The 16919-nt window shown below is 49.9% G+C and overlaps 1 protein-coding gene across 3 annotated transcripts in view; it reads right to left on the bottom strand.

Annotated features, from left to right (window-relative positions):
- The window catches only part of TMCO4 (transmembrane and coiled-coil domains 4), a 93016-nt gene that overhangs the window by 52349 nt on the left and 23748 nt on the right, over positions 1-16919 (bottom strand). For all 3 annotated transcript variants that reach the window (XM_069479429.1, XM_069479431.1, XM_069479430.1), the window contains one exon: positions 6215-6347. In XM_069479429.1, coding sequence (XP_069335530.1) covers positions 6215-6347 — 133 coding nt within the window. The remainder of the gene's footprint in view (positions 1-6214; positions 6348-16919) is intronic.

Consider the following 16919-nt stretch of genomic DNA (forward strand, 5'->3'; position numbering starts at 1 on the left):
ATGTGAATTAAAGCTACAATCTGCAGTGGACATGGAGTGTGAACAAGAAATACACCTTTTTTTTTTTTTTTTGAGACAGAGTCTTGCTCTGTTGCCCAGGCTAGAGTGCCGTGGTGTCAGCCTAGCTCACAGCAACCTCAAACTCCTGGGCTCAAGCAATCCTTCTGCCTCAGCCTCCCAAGTAGCTGGGACTACAGGCATGCGCCACCATGCCTGGCTAATTTTTTCTGTATATTTTTAGTTGTCCAGATAATTTCTTTCTATTTTTAGTAGAGACGGGGTCTCGCTCTTGCTCAGGCTGGTCTCAGAACTCCTGACCTTGAGCGATCCACCTGCCCCGGCCTCCCAGAGTGCTAGGATTACAGGCGTGACCCATCGCGCCTGGCCAGAAATACACCTCTGATGCTATAAGCCATTGAGATGTGTTACAGCAGCAAAACCTCACCTATCCTGATGGATAGGACCACGTACTAGCTTTGTGACTATGCACAAATTACTTGTCACATCTCAGTGTCTTCATCCAACAAATGGGGATAACAACAGTACTTAATTCCCAGGGGTGTTGTGAGGACTAAATGAAAGTGATCCACATACAGTGACTGGCATCCTGCCCCACAAACCCTGGCGTTTGTGGCTATCATCATTCCTTTATTATTACAATAATTTCCTCCTAAACACAGGCTGGGGATATACTTTGACCTTTAACTGCCTTGACCCTTAGTTGATGATTCTTGATTCAGTTCAAACAGGAAGGCTGGAGATTACTGGCTTTCCGCAGAGTCCAAGGCCTGAGAAAAAACTCAAGCTCGTGACAATATATGACAGGAACATGCAAGGGGACAAGCGGCGTGGCTCTGTGAGTCAGTGGCATCTTGATTCAACAAACACAGAAATAGTCTGGAAATTTGGGGAAGAGGTCCTTGAGCCCAGCTCTGCCGTGATCTTGCCGGGCCACCCAGCGTTTCCAATCTGTGATGTGAGTGTGAAAGGGCCACAGCGCCAACGTCAAGTAGGAAAGCACAACCTGACTGCCCGCCTCCCTCTCTTCCTCCCTTCTTGCCCACCCTGCTGCCTTTGGGACACTGTCACCTCCCCAGCATGACACTCAGGCCCCTGCCTCCTCCAGCTTCATCTTTCCTCATTTCCTGACACTTCACCCTCTGGAAACACTGAACCGCCTGCAGGCACCCTGTCCGCAGTTCCTGTCTTCTTTCTGGCCCTCAGCCATCAAGCACCTTCTCACCTTTCTACGTCTAGTTCATTCTTATCCTGACATCAGAGTCACCTGATGTCAGAGTCACCTGACATCAGGGACATCTCCTCCAGGAAGACTGCCAGGAACCCCAGGGTTGCCGAAACGCCCTGACTCTGGGCCCCTCTAACCTTCTGTACCATATTACCCTGCAATTCCACACCAGTGATTTTCAAAGGCTGGGCATCGGAATCACCAGGGGGTCTCTCTTTAAAAACACAGCTTCCTGGGCCAGGATCTCTGGGCCTGAGGGTGAAGAATTTGTATCTGCAACAAGTTCCTCCAGGATTCTGCTGTGTCTCCAGTCTGAAAATGGCTGGGCTAAACCTTCAGGGCGTGGACCAAGCTGTTTCCAGCTCTCCACCCTCAGCAGCTTGTCCTGGGCTTGGAACCTGGAACCTCAGAACATTTTTCATGAAGAGAATCTAATTATTCCAACAAGGATTGGAGGTGGCCAGCTTGCTGCAGGGATATACTTGATACACTCCCCTACTAGTTGTCCACATCTATGAAAACCGGAGGGGCACAGGATGGACATCTTGGCTAAATGCAAATATGTAGCCAGAGTATAGGTCAATCACCACCCAAATGGAAACTTCTGGGATATTAGAACAAATCTGAAGTGTCAGAAAATTTTCATGGTTATGACAGATTTTTTATTGAGAACATAGACAAATTCTTGAGTTAGTGCAACCAACATTTCTCAGCACCATCTGCTTCTAGGTTGTCCCTGCAGGGACACCTGCATGTCTCTGATACTAGACAGTCATCATTTTTAGATGAGTTTGATGAGGGGGGGAAGATCCATGGCCTAAATGGAATAAAATAACTAAACAGGAAACACAGTCTTTGAAGGCAGTTTTATTTAAATGCATGAGTGCTAGTATATCAAATAATTTTTTTTTTTTTTTTTTTTTTTTTTTTTTAGAGACTCCAGGCTGGAGTGCAGTGGTGTGATCATAGCTCACTGTAACCTCAAATTCCTGGGCTCAAGTGATCCTCCCAAGTAGCTGGGACTATAGGTGTGTGCCACCAGGCCCAGCCAATTTTTTTTTTAACTATTTGTAGAGATGAGGTCTTGCTATGTTTCCCAGGCTGGTCTCAAATTCCTGGCATCAAGTGACCTTCCTGCCTTGGCCTCCCAAAGTGCTGGAATTACAGGTGTGAGCCACTGTACCCAGCATCAAATCGATTTTTTATTTTTATTTAAGAGACAGGGTCTTGCTCTGTCTCCCAGGCTGGAGTGCAGTGATGTGACTATAGCTCACTGTAACCTCAAATTTCTGGGCGCAGGTGATCCTCTTGCCTCAGCCTCCCCAGTAGCTGGGACCACAGGTGTGCACCACACACTTGGCTAATTAAAAAAAATTTTTTTTTGTAGAGATGGAGGGTCTCTCTATGTTGCCCAGGCTGGTCTTGAACTCCTGGCATCAAATGATCCTCCCACCTCTAGCCTCCCAAAGTGCTGGGATTACACTGTGCCCAGCCTCAAATCAACTTTACGAAGACTAGCTGGATGATATGCTCTAGTCTTTAGTACTATTCTGCTTTATATTATTATTTAAATGTTTGTTTATTTGAATCAGTTGTTGATTCAAAGATATTTTTCCTAAAATTACTTAGTAAAGGCACTCTCTCCTAACATTCACCTGAACAGCCAATCTACTTCCCTATTAAGCATTTTCACTTCTTAATAATTGTTCTGTACTTAAAATGAATAGCTTTTCCAGTCATGGTTAATTATGGCAGCATTTTACCCTTGCAATTACTTTAATTATCTGATTGGATTTCAACACTGAAAGCACAAGAGGAAATGTTTGCTCTGAGTCACAAAAATAATGTTTCTTCCTCTTCCTTGGAAGTGAAAATTCAGAGAATCACACTAGACCCAAATGACAGCCTTGTTCCTACTATCGACTTTGCCTGATGACTAGGCACAATGGCAACCCATACTGTCACACAGTCACGACCACACTCACGTTCCAAAATGCCAGAAACTAACTCGAGTTGGCATTCCATTGTCAGTTGCTCGAAGATGGAGACTGAAGCCCCACTGCAGATTTGAGGCAAATCCTCGGCCAACGCCAAAGGTGGCTCATGAAGAGCGAGACACCTGCATTGTCCATCTCCAGGATCCACCTTATCTCCCACCAGAGGGTGTTTCCCATCCTTATCCTCACCACCTCCTCCTTTTTTTTTTTTTTTTTTATCGCTTACTTATGTTGATAGACAGGAAGAGCTTATCTCGGAAAGGTCTACAGACACTTTACCAGTAAAAGCTTGGAAGAATTATCTTTCCTGCTTTCCTCAGAATTAAGGAGGGAACCTGGAATTATCAACCAGGCCTGGAATTATCTACCAGGCCTTGAGGGATACTGTAAGTGACATTCAGACTGGATATGGTGGTTGAATCAGAGGATGCTACCGACCAGCCTGTGACCTTGGTCCTGCCCGTCTGACTTCCTTTCTTTATCTGGGAGACCCTTAGGGGGCTGTCATAAGATCAGATGAGATGGCATCTTGTGCCTGCACCTAACAAGCACTCAATAAAACTTAGATGTTCAAAAAAAAAAAAAGCCGGGCGCGGTGGCTCACGCCTGTAATCCTAGCACTCTGGGAGGCCGAAGCAGGTGGATCATTTGAGCTCAGGAGTTCAAGACCAGCCTGAGCAAGAGCGAGACCCCGTCTCTACTAAAAATAGAAAGAAATGATCTGGACAACTAAAAATGTATATAGAAAAAATTAGCCGGGCATGGTGGCGCATGTCTGTAGTCCCAGCTACTCGGGAGGCTGAGGCAGGAGGATCACTTGAGCCTAGGAGTTTGAGGTTGCTGTGAGCTAGGCTGATGCCACGGCACTCACTCTAGCCCAGGTAACAAAGTGAGACTCTGTCTCAAAAAAAAAAAAAAAAAAACACTCAGATGACAATGTTACCGTGACGTGAGTGGTATCACCTACAGCAGCACATGGGCTAACGTGTACTGAGGCCAGTGTGCCAGTATTGCTCTAAACTTTTGATACGTGTTAATTAATTCAATCCTCTTAACAACCCTATGATGCAGATATTACTATTACCCCAGGTGAGCGACGAAACACTGAAGCACAGAGAAGTGAAGTCACTAAACAAATGAGGGAAGCTTGGATGACCGTAGGGCTCAGATGGGGACCCAGGAACAGAGGGGTGGTATGTCTCACTCTAAACCCCAGCTGCAAAGAATCAATTTGGAGTGTCCAGTGCTAAGGTCACCTCCCAGAACTATAAAACCTTAGAGTTAAAATAAATCTATATATAATTCAACCCCCTAATTGCCTAGGTAAAAAAAATGGGGCTGGTGTCCAGGGGGGAAGAGCAACATGCTCAAGGCCACGAAGAGCGTGAGTAGCAGAATCAAAATGAGAACCAGGTCCCCCGGCTGAACAGGTGCTATTGCTTTCCCTGGGTCTCAGATCCTTCCTGAGACCATGGGTAGCATCTGAAAGGTCCCCAAAGTCCCTAAAATTGAATAAACAATTACATGAGTAAAGCAGTTTTCTGGGGAAAGAATCTATACTAATCATAACAATCATAATAGTCCTGTTAAAAATAGCAAATAATGTTTATGGACTTGCTACTCTGTCCCAGGCCCACTTGAAACACTTCACATGTGTGAACTTATTTGGACCCCAGAAGAATCCCGTGAGGAGGAGAGTGCTGCTATTGTCCCCATTTTGCAGGTGAGGACACTGAGGCCCAGCGAAGATAAATAATGCCCAAGTCTGCCTGGCTGGTAAGTGCCAAAGCTGGCCTGTGTTAGAACTTCTGGTTAGTATCTTCCCTGATCTAGCATTACTAGTATTATCAGAACAAATTGCACTAGGTAATATGTATGTTTATGATAATAAGATTTCCAAACAATAACTGAGAGGTTCCTTAATTTCAAGGCATATAAGACCCTACAAAGTCCCAATATATCCAAAGAACCTGGGCAGCCCCTGCGATTACGGGAATTGGCCTGGATCCAGGTATTTCTTTACTGACATGGCTTTGGGAGTCAAAGCCAGTTTGTTTTTAGGTTATTTCAACGAACCAACTTTCCTTCTTTCTCAAAGAAATACCTCTTCCCTTTGCCCCACAAACCCTGGCAAGGAAGGCGGCTCTGGCTCTGAATTTGGCTTCAGGATGAAATTCCTGGCTGGACAGAACTGGTGCAACCCGCTGCTCAAAGAGCACCACTGCGGCACAACAAAACCCAGAGGTGGGGAGACGTGCCTGGTGTCAGGAGCCCATGATTAAGCTTTGACTGGGGCTGATTTATTGCTCTCGGATTAGATCCGTGTAAGGTGTTCTGCAAAGAGCTGAGCTCCAGCCAAGTTACCAGGATTGCTTCCCTCACACACTCTTGAGCACATAGGAACATCAAAGCTGCTCTACAACTCACCGGTACAGGGATATGTGTGGAAAGGGAGGACTCACATCTACTGAGCACTTGCTACGTGCCAGCCCTGGGACAAGCATTTTATAATATGATCACATTCATTCTTCCCAATGACCCAGGGCGGGCACTATCCTTATTCCTGTTTTACAGATAAGAATACTATAGCTTAGAAACAGGAGGCCATCTGCCCAAGGGCAAACAGCAGATGGGTGTCAGAGGTGGGATTTGAACCCAGGTCACTTGGGCCCATGGACAAGGTGTCACAAGAGCCTGAGGCAGAACAGGGTGTCAGGGCCACGGGATATTAAAATCACAGATTCAAGGCCCTATTCAATCTCTTCTTGAAAATGAGGTCTCAAGCCCAGAGAGGCCAAGTGACTTGCTAAGGTCACACAGTTAATCAGGGCTACAGCTTGGACTCTTTGTCCAGTGCTCCTTCCACATTACTGCACCATCTCTTAATAAAGGGAGAAGGGGACTCTGTTGTCTGCAAAGTGCACTTAAGTGGAAATTCTCCGTCCCTGCCCGGGTCGCAGGGCTCTCTTACTCAGATTCCTCCTCTTTGGTTTCCTTCAGGCTCTCAAGGAATGTCTCTTCGAGGAAATCCAGCTCCTCCAAGGGCACCTGGAGCAGGGAGTTCATGTAGCAAATGAGGACTCTGGCCCGGGCATCGTAGCGCCCTCAAAAGAGAGAAACAGCACAGGCAACGGATCAGTTTAGGTTTCACGCACAGAGACGCTAACAGCAGCGTAACTGATAAAACCCCAGCCCTGGAAACATCCTACACGCACGACCGCGTGAGGGCCAGTCGGTGGAACAATGGCACAGCTTGCTGGACGGAATTCTACGCAACTACTAAAAGTGTTCATCGAAAGCAAGGGGGTATTTCTCACCAGTCAACTTAGCAAAGAGCAGTTTTTCAAATCCCACAGCTGTGAAGGAGATGATACAAACGGTGCTCAAAGACATCGCTGGTGGGAGTGCGCGCCGGTGCGGACTTGCTGGAGGCCAATTCGATAATATGTAACTAAGACTTTTTAAAAAATGTATATCCCCTTTGCCCCAGGAATTCTGTTTCTGGAATTCTAATCTTAAGAAAAAAACCCTAAGTGTAGACAATACTTAGTAAGAAAAGGCACCGCTGCTGCATTTATAGCATGAAATTGGAAGTAATCTGGAGATTTCCAACACCAGGGACTTAGTTAAGTCAGCCATGTACATCCATCCAGTGGAAAACTATGGGGCCATAAAAAATGATTCCTAAGAAAATCTGTAATAGCTTTTGAAAATAAATGCTATGCAATGAAACAAATTTTAAAATGGATAGAAGACTGATTTGATAATCTGCCATAGGGTCTCAGCTAAGAGACAAAACACTGCACAGGAAAAAAAAAAGTGAAGGAAATATGTCACATATGATTTTTTTTTTTTTTTTGGAGATAGAGTCTCATTCTGTCACCATGGCTAGAGTGCAGTGGCGTCATCATAGCTCACAGCAACCTCAAACTCCTGTGCTCAAGTGACCCTCCTGCCTCAGCCTCCCGAGTAGCTGGGACTACAGGCATGTGCCACGACGCCCAGCTAATTTTTCTACTTTTTGTAGTGACGGTATCGTGCTCTTGCTCAGGCTGTTCTCAAACTCCTGACCTCAAGCAATCTTCCTGGGCTTTCTGTCTTCAGGCAGCACAGCAATGGACGGGACTCTATGCAAAGTGTCCCTACTCTACCAAGCCTAAGCTGTCAACCCCCATCCCATCTGCCAGACAATGCCTCCCTGTGTGGCATAAAGCAGCGGTCCCCAAACTTTTTGGCACCAGGGACCAGTTTCAGGGAAGACAATTTTTCCATGGACCGGGGGGTCAGGGTGAGAGATGGTTTCGGGATGATTCAAGCGCATTACATTTATTGTGCATTCAAACCTCTTTGCTAATGATAATCTGTATTTGCAGCCACTCCCCAGCGCTAGCTGATATCGCCGCCTCAGCTCCAGCTCAGATCATCAGGCATTAGGTTCTCACAAGGAGCCGCAACCTAGATCCCTCACGTGCGCAGTTTACAGGAGGGTTTGTGCTCCTGTGAGAATCTAATGCTGCCCTCAGGAGGCGGAGCTCATGCAGTGATGCCAGCAATGAGGAGCGGCTGTAAATACACATGAAGCTTGGCTCACCTGACACTCACCTCCTGCTGTGTGGCCCAGTTCCTAACAGGCCACAGACTGGTACAGTCTGAGGCCCATGGGCATGAAGGACACTTGTGGGTCTCCTCTTGGGTGACCTCAGGACATGACACCACCCAGCCGCTCAAGCCAGGACTGGGAGCCCCCACAATCCTCCCCTAGCCCCCTTCACGTGCAACGTCTCCAAGTCTGTTCGGTTCTACTGAACATCTCACTGCGTCTGTTTCACTTCTTCCCATCCCCACAACCCCCGCCTGGCCCAGGCCCTCGGCGCATCCTCAATGCCTACGTCAGGGAAACACTCCCTGGTCACACCTCTGCCCACAGAACCAGCTGTGCCTGGCCCGGCATGTGGGGATCACCCCTCACCAGCTCCCCCTCGTTCCACACCCTCCCTCGGCCCAAGTACGCCAGGCTGGCTCGCACCCATGTGCCTCTAACTCGGCAGGGCCCACGGGGACGCCCGCTCCATCTGCCCACGAGAGAGGTCTGTGCCTTCCAGTGGCTACGAGGGCGGCTCTTGAACCGGACAGCCTTGGTTTTCATCCTCTCTCTGCTGTTTTCTACCTATGGGGCCTGGGATCACTTTAACCTCCCGACCCAGTGTTTCCCGAGATGGTGAGTATAAATCACTTACAACAGTGCTTTACGTGAGGGGAGCCGTATTCGTTTCCCGTTGCCGCTGCAACAGTTACCATACTTAGTGGTTTAAGACAAAACAGATTTAGTATCTTACGGTTCTGGAGGCCAGATATCCTAAAATCAAGGTGTTGGCAAGGCCGTTTTCCTTCAGCAAGCCCTAAGAGAGACTGTCTTCTTGCTTTTTCCAGCTTCCAGAGGCTGCCTGGGTTCCTCCCTCCAATCATCCAACCTCTGCTCCCGTGGTCACATCTACTCTTAGATCCTTCTGTCTCCCTCTGACAAAGGCCTGTGAATACACTGGGCCTATCTGGACGGTCCAGGATAAGCCCCCGTCTCAAGATGCTTAAGTTAACCACCTCTGCAAAGACCCTTTTGCCACAGAGGGTAGTGTATTCCCAGGTTCCGGGGACTAGGAGGTGGGCATCTTTGGGGAGCCATTATTCTACCACTTAAGCCTTGAACTTTTATTTTCCTCCAAGATGTGGCTCAGCCATCACGTCTCTGAACCCCCTCTGCATCACCCCTTCCTTCGGAGGTCTGTGGTCGCTTACACAGGCCGCTGTCCCAGAATCTCCCCCACGTGGTTGTACCTGTCTGCGCCCTACTCCACCGCAAGCTTACTCATCTGTTTGTCCAACCCCAGCACCTACCTGGGGTGTGGTACATAGTAAGAGCTCAAAAAATGTTTAATGAATGAACAAATGAATCAACTCTTCTGATTTTTAGGTCAAATTCTTTATGATTCAAGTTTGTGCTTCCAAATGGGATCTTTTTGACAAACAGAGAAAGTCACAAGGACTTGGCATTCAGCTACTCTGCACCCGGCTTCCCTGTGTGTACGGGACCTGTGAAGATGTAAGTTGTTTAAAATGCTAATTCCCAAATCCAGCCGCTCATCAGCATTATCTTGAGAAAGCTGCCAACAATAAGGTTTCCTGAGTCCTGGTATAGGGGACCCTTCTTTCCCCAGCCTCAGGTTTCCATGTGAAGGACTGTTTAACGTGATGTAGCCCCTGAAGTCTTGAAGTCTGAGGTTCCAGCTTCTGCAAAAGAAATCAGTTCCTTCCTCGGCCCAGGTCCTTAGAGTGAGCTGCGGTTTCATGGGACTGCCAGCCTGGGCTCGCTGCCCAGATGCCACTCTGGATGACAAACTGTCTACGTGCTGGGGAACAGACCTGCATGTTGTCTCGGGGTTACTGGGTCAATTAAAACTTCCTTGAAAAACCAAACACTATTTTGCCCAGGTGATAATCGGGGTTGTGGAAACCAAAGCTCGGAGGGATGATTAATTGGTGGCAATTATAATTAGTTCCCAATACGTACTCCACTGGTCAAGGCTGTGTTGATTCAGCTTCTAGAATGTAGGCTTCCAGGTGCACGGGTGATTAATATTCCCACGGTAATCTCGGGCATGGGGCTCTGTACCTCGGCCGCATGTAAGGGTCACTTCGAGGACTTTGGTGGCCAGGCTGCTAAGTTTGGGCCTGACGTTCTATTTAAGGCAGGTGGCTTCAGGTGTGTTCCTTCTATTTAAAGTGCGAATATCCTTCCCTGGAGGGAGGTGGGGCAGGGGCATAAGTCCTGGGCTATCCAGGAGATACTGGCATTCTCTGGCCTGGGCTCTACTCTGCCAATTGGCCTGGATGGTCACCTCATTCCTTGTAAGATGGACAGGGCCTGTCCATCCTGTCTCAATAAAAGGTACCCCATCCACCTTGGGGCTCAGACCAAAGGCCTGGGCATCGTTCTTGACTCTTCCCTTTCCTCTGTCCCCAACATTCGAACCACCAGCCGATGCCGACAGCTGCACCTCCAGAATATTCTATATCCTGGGTCTGACACTCGCTCCATCTCCACTGCCATTGTGCCAGCCACTGCTCTCCAGCCACCAGCCACATCACTGGTTGCTCCTCGTTCCCTCTGGCCTCTGAACTTCATTTGCCACACAGCAGCTAGAGAGATTCTTTAAAGTCATCAATCTGATCATGTTCTCTCCTGGCTTAACAGTCTCCAACAGCTAGCTCCCCAACACATTCAGAATAAAATCCACATTTCTTCCCGTGGCCTGCAAGGCTGTCCCTTATCTGGCCCCTTCCTGGCACCTTCTCCCACTTCGCCTTCTACCTGTCACTGCTTCATGCACCAGCATCTCTCCTGCCAAGAAGCCAAGCTGATGGCTGCCTCAGGGCCTTTGCACTTGCTGTTCTTGGTATCTGGGAAGCTTGTCCCCAGAACTCTGCTCAGCTGGCCCCTTTCCAGTCAGGTCTCAGTTTAAGTATCATCTCCTTAGAGAAGCCAGTGGCTCCTGCACTAGAGCTGCCCACCCCCCAGTCATCCCGTTCCTGCTGCCCGGATTCCTGCCATTGTTTTATCTATGTACAGGTTAACCGTCTGGCTCTCCCCATCAGAATGACAGTCCCACAAGGGCAGGAGCCTTTGTCTTGTTCCCTGCTGTTCTCCCAGTGCCCAGGACAATGCCTGGAGGTTAGCAGGTGCCCAACTAAGATGTGTTGACTCATTAACTGACCAAAGTTCTCCCTCACCTGCCAGGGTTCTCTGCGGAGGCCACCTGCCCCAGAAAGCACAAAAGACTTCTTCCTGCTCCCCAGCCCCCCCAGACTGATGCTCCCTTTCCAGCACCCTCCAATTCCTGCTCCCCCAGGGCACAAGGGGAAGAGAGTGGATTAACTGGTGAAGGCCTCTCTCCTCCCCTGGGTGGGGTCTCCTCTTACCGTGGTGAGTTATCCTTAAACGTCAGAGTCTTGACCGTGCCGGGAACACTCTCTGCTACGTCCGCTCATCACTCAGTTTCTGCCTCAACTCAAACGTCGCCTCCCTGGAGAAGCCCTCCCCAGCCTCCTCCACTGCTTCCCATCCCTTACTGGGAGTTATTGCTTGTCCCCATTGGAAACTATACATTTTTATTTGCCTATCTGCTTATCGTCTGTCTCCCCCTCTAGAATATAAGCTCCGAATTCACCCTGTACCCCCGGCACCCAGACCCATGCCTAAAACAAAGTGGAGGTTTACTAATCTCTGTATGAGTGAAGAATGGAATGTTTGTAGGAAAGAACGAAGGGCTGACCTGTGGGAGAGGCGCAAAACAGGGGAGGACCATCGTGCTGGATGGGATCTTCTATGCCAAGGAGTCACATTGATCTGGAAGCCACATTTCTTTACTGCTCACTCGTGCTACTCCGCCACATGCCTTGGTTTATTGAACCCTCACAACTACTCGAGGAGGTAGGCACTGTTAGGATCTCCGTCTTATCGAAGAGGAAACCGAGGTGCAGAGAGCTCAGGTCACTTGCCCAGGCTCACCGGCCAGCGGGCAGTGACTCGGGCAGGCTGGCTGCAGAAGCCGTGCCCTCGCCCCCCACCTGTGACGTGGGAACCACGGCCACGAGACAGCAGAACACTGTCTCCCAGACATGCATGTGTCTCCCAAGCTATCCCCACTGGCTGCCCCCCACGCTGCTCCTGAGAGCCACTCAGATTCCAGTGCCCAGGTCAGTGCTTTCGGATCCTGCCAGAAGGACTGAGGTGGAAGAAGCTGGTCTCCTGAGGTCCTTTCCAGCTCAGAGATCTCAGGGTCAGCCTCGGGGTGCCTGCTCCACCTCACAGGGAGGGACCGTCAAATAGACTTGAAACAGCCCGACAGTGACAGGGTGACGCGAAGTCTTGAGACTCACGAGGGGACAGTGGTTTTTAAACTTTAGTGAGCATAAAGGTCGCAGGGAACTCACGGAAATCCAGGCTCCCCGGCCCCCAGGCCCGAGGTCTGGAGTGGAGCGCAGGAGTCTGTGCTTTTGACAAGCACCCGGGGATTCTGAAGCAGGGGGTTCCTACTGCAAGAGGCAGAGCAGTGGGCTCCCCTCCTGCAGGCAAGCTCTGCCCATCTAAGAGGGTCCGCACGCACTCACGGAGGCAGTGGGGTGGTCCACACAGCCCTCCGGGGAACTCTGCAGGGAGGGGAAACCAGCATCCACAGCCTGCTCCTGCATGCCAGGCGTCACGTGAGGAGCTGGCATTCGTGACTGCTAATCCTCCCAATGGTTCTAGGAGGCTGTCATTGTGATGCCCCATGTTGCAAATGAGGGCAGAATAGGCACAGAGAGGTTAAGAAATATTCTCAAAGTCACACAGCTGAGAGAGTGCTGGAGCTTGATTATAATCCAGAATTACCTGATGCCAACATTTCTGCTCATCCCACTGTGGCTGTCTTTTAAAGGCAAATCTGCTATTCTGGAGTGAGTCTGGGGTTCTAGGACACTGCCACGTGGCCAGCTGTGAATCCCATCTTCCAGGCACAAGGGATATGTACACAATCCCAGGGATAGCCCTAGGCCATGGGCCACAGGAGCACCCCAAAAGTACACAGCATTTGGGCGACCAGTTCTTCGAAAAGTCGGGGGATTGGGGAGGGCGACCCAGGGATCTTGGCTCTGCTACCAGCGGGCAGGGGCCTGCCAGCCCACCAGAACTGCTGGACAGCCCTGTGCCCACCTCACCACACAACCACACACTGTGGGAGGTCTCAGAGCCCAAGGGTCCCCCCAGTTTAGGAAGAGCAAGGGGCATGTCCCGAGCCAGCCTGTGTGTTCATGACAGCCGGGGCCAGAATCCACATTCCTGGACTCTTCCCCCCACCAGCAGCTCTCAATACAGAAGCTACTGTGCTTTGTATAATACTTCGTTATCCAACACTGCCTAACCCATGGAGCCTGGCACTAAATGCCAGTTGGACCCCGGGTTATAACAACCCCGACCCTCCCTACATTTCCAAATGTCCTCTCCCCCAGGCGGGGAGCAGTACAGCCTCCTGTTGTAAGGTGCTGAGCCAGCCTGTTCTCAGCAATGGCCCCTGCTCTGAGGATGGGAGCAGGGATGGTGGACCTGGAGTTGACCTTGTACCTGCTGGGACAGCCGCAAGGGGAGCCCAGACCTCTGGGAGGAGCTCATGGTCAATCCCTGCCCTTTGGGGCTGCCCTCCAGACCAAAGGAAAGGAACCCAGAGGCAGAAACGTCGGCCTTTGTCATGCATACTTATCTCACTACCTGCTAGCCAAATGGCTTTAGGACAGTCTCTTAACCTCTCTGAGCCTCAGTTTCCTCATTTGTAAAAGGGGAATAAGAAAACATTTTCAATCTGGCTTTGCTGAGCTGCAATAAGAGGATGCACGTGGTGAGTCTGGCCAGCACCCAGGACACATGGTAAGTGCCATCTTTCTCCTGTCCTCTCTGGGAAGCCATGCTAAGAAGCCACGCTCTGCGCCAGGGCTGCCTGCTGAGTGCCAGGGCAGGGGCCCTCTGTCCCCTACCCACTGCACGACCATCCCTCGAGTTACCAACTTTTCTACTGACACATTCTTTCTAGAATACTTATTATTTATCCCCATTTTTACCCAAAGTGAATTATTCTCATATAAAGAAGAAACTGCACCATGTTCCAGCCCCATGCCGCCCTGTCCATTGCTGGGCACCGGGTTAGGCTCCTTTGTGTGCCCAGGGCTGTCACTTTGGGAGGCTGAGCCCAGCCATGGGCCCCTCACGGGACAGCAGTTTACTTCCGAATGTTTTGGGGCTGATTCCTGCCTTTTGTCCCTGTGGCTTAGGACAACTAAGGGTGTTAGGGTGGCGACAAGCTTACTCCAAGACCAGGGTGGTGGGAGCAGAGGGCAGGGAGGAGGGGCCGCTCTGAGACCCTCCTCCAGCTCCACCTGGATACAAGACCAGCAGGATCACTGCTCCTCGGGCTCTGCCGCAGGGGGCACTGCCCTCTTAAAGTCAGCCGTGGGGGTGGGGGCTTTGTCTCCGCGTGGGATGCAGAACAGCAGTTAAAAGGTGGGCTCAAATCCTGACACCTCACTTTCCAGCTGTGTGACCATGGCAGGTCATGTCATCATCTGTGCCACTTTCCTCTGCCATAAAATGGGGACAGTAATAGCCTCTGCCTCCTAGGGTCACTGTGGAGCTTAAAACAATTAGTACCTACAACGAAAGCACTTAGCTCAGAGCCAGGCATACAGCAGGTACTCATGGAACATCAGCTCTTAGGATTATTCCCAGTGCCTCGCATGCGCTGGGCACACACAGCGGGTATTTAGTTCTTATTTGCTAAGGGATGAACCAGGCTGTTTCGATACTGACTGTAAGGTGTGTGGATCTCAGGGATGCTGCCAGAGAACCCGGTGACCAGGTGACACGATTTGCGTTTCACCACGACCCAAGACTAACATCTCAAGCCTTCCTGATCCATCAGGGAGGTTTGCAATCCGGTAATAAATACCAGGGAAGAAAGCAGAGCCAAGTTCACTGCAGCGCACGTGCGTGCCCCGTTCCATGGCCTAGACTCAATCCTGCCTTTGGATTCCGGGTACAGAGGGCAGAAACCATAATTCGGTTTAAGTTTCCCAGGCACTGATAGAGAGTTGACAGCGAGATGCACTCTGCCCTAAATGGAATTTCGAAACTTACCTTGAAATGTAACCCTGGGTTACTCACTTAACCTCCAGAGCCTTAATTTCTCCCCTGAAAGCACCTGCCTGCCCCGTAGATCTGAGGATGACATGCCACGCAGTCACCCACCATCTATGTAAGGGGCCAACAGAGCAACTGGATAACTTACAAAGATTACTAAATACAAACAAACTGGTCCCACCTGAGATGGCCACATTTTCAGTTTTGCCTCCTTGAGGACATCTAGCAATGTCTGGAGACATTTTTGGTCACCACAACTATTCTACAGGGCACGCAACAGCCCCCATGATAAAGAATTATCCAGCCCCAAACAGCAGCGCCGAGGTTGAGAAACCCTTACTTAGCCTTATCAGCTCAGATTCAGTTTAACCTTCATCACGTAAGAGATTTATTTTTTTCGGTTGTGTGGGCAAAGCACTTCGTGGGTTGCTACCAGATGAGAAGAAAATGGTTAGCACACTCTAAAAATTCCACCCAGCTGCCAATATGGCATCGTTTTGTGACTCAGATCCCAAAACCGTCAGTAAAGGTCAACCTTCCAGGAAGTTCTGAGAAATGCAGCTTTTCATGTTGATTTCCCGGGCTGATTCCATGACTAATCACCCACCTCCCACCCAGGGAGAAATCCCGCAGCACAGAGAGCTTCCTCCTCCGCAGCGTACCCCTCCCCCTGCTCTGTAGGACTCAGGCAACCACCCTGCTCAGCAGCCAAGCTCGTTCTCCAGAGAAAGGCCGCCCACCCATCCTGCTCCCCTCCCTCCATCCAACAAGCACCAAACGCCCACCGTGCCTCTGTGTTGCTGGGATACAAAGGTAAACAGGCCAGACACGGGCACTGGCCTCATGCAGCTTGCGGGAAAGGACTTAAACAACTGGCCCACGTAGGACACTGACCTCTTCCTTACAAGATCTTTGACCGTGTTCTCAGAATCCAAGAGAGTTTAAAATTTTTATGTTTAAAAATTTTTTTTTAATGGAGCATCTAGCTCTTGTTCCTTATTTGTACTTGAAATTGCAATTCGGAAAAGTGAAATGACTAGATCAAGGTCACATACCAGAGAGTCTCAGAGATAAGATGAGAATCTAAGTTTCCTGATTCCAGGGTTTTCCCATTTCACCACGACCCACCATCACCCCAGCAGCTTTGCCCAGTGTGCCAGCGCTGGGCTGAGCACTGCACATGACTGGCTCATGTCACACTCGCCGCCACCCTACAGGTAAAGACTACTGTTATTCCCACTGGACACCTGAGGAAACCGAGGCACAGGGACGTGCAGTAACTTGCCAAGGTGGAGCTTGGATTTTAACACCCAGGCAGGCTGACCCCCCAGGTGCTTCTCATTCTCGGTCCCTGGTTATTCCTCAGAAGGGATAGAGAGGTCAGACATGACAACTGTCAGCAAGCCCCTCTCTGGGCCTCGGTTTCCCCATCTATGCGATGAGAGGGTGGTCTAGGCAATTTGAGGGTCTTGTGAACTCTGGAGACCTTTCAAGCTCTGGCTCCTGTTCCCATGGGGTTCCGGTGTGCCACTGACGCTGCTCCTGTTCTTAGCTGTTGGCACCTGCTGGCGCTGTCAGATAAGCCAAAGGCAGCCCCAGATGTTACTGGAGACTGGTAGTATTTAGATAGGAGATATTACTATATTCTTGCAGGGACTCTATTCCTCAACCCTTGTGGGTCAAATCTGCTAAGGTTTTGGTTAACAGCACTTGTTTTAGCGTATCCAGCTCTGCCACTTACCAGCTTAGGCAAGTTCTGCACCGCTCTGGGCCTTAGTTTGCCCATCTGTGAAAGCGGGCGAGTGGGCGGGCCTATGTTAAAGGACGGCCGCAAGGATGAAATGAGACAATGATTGACAGGGGCCAGGTAAGGTGACCTGCACCTAAAAGGTGCTTAATAAGTGGTGCTTATTCTCCATAGAAATTTAAAAGGCAATGCTGGTTTAGTTGCCCA

The sequence above is a fragment of the Eulemur rufifrons genome, chromosome 8, assembly GCF_041146395.1.
Source record: "Eulemur rufifrons isolate Redbay chromosome 8, OSU_ERuf_1, whole genome shotgun sequence".
NCBI lineage: Eukaryota > Metazoa > Chordata > Mammalia > Primates > Lemuridae > Eulemur > Eulemur rufifrons.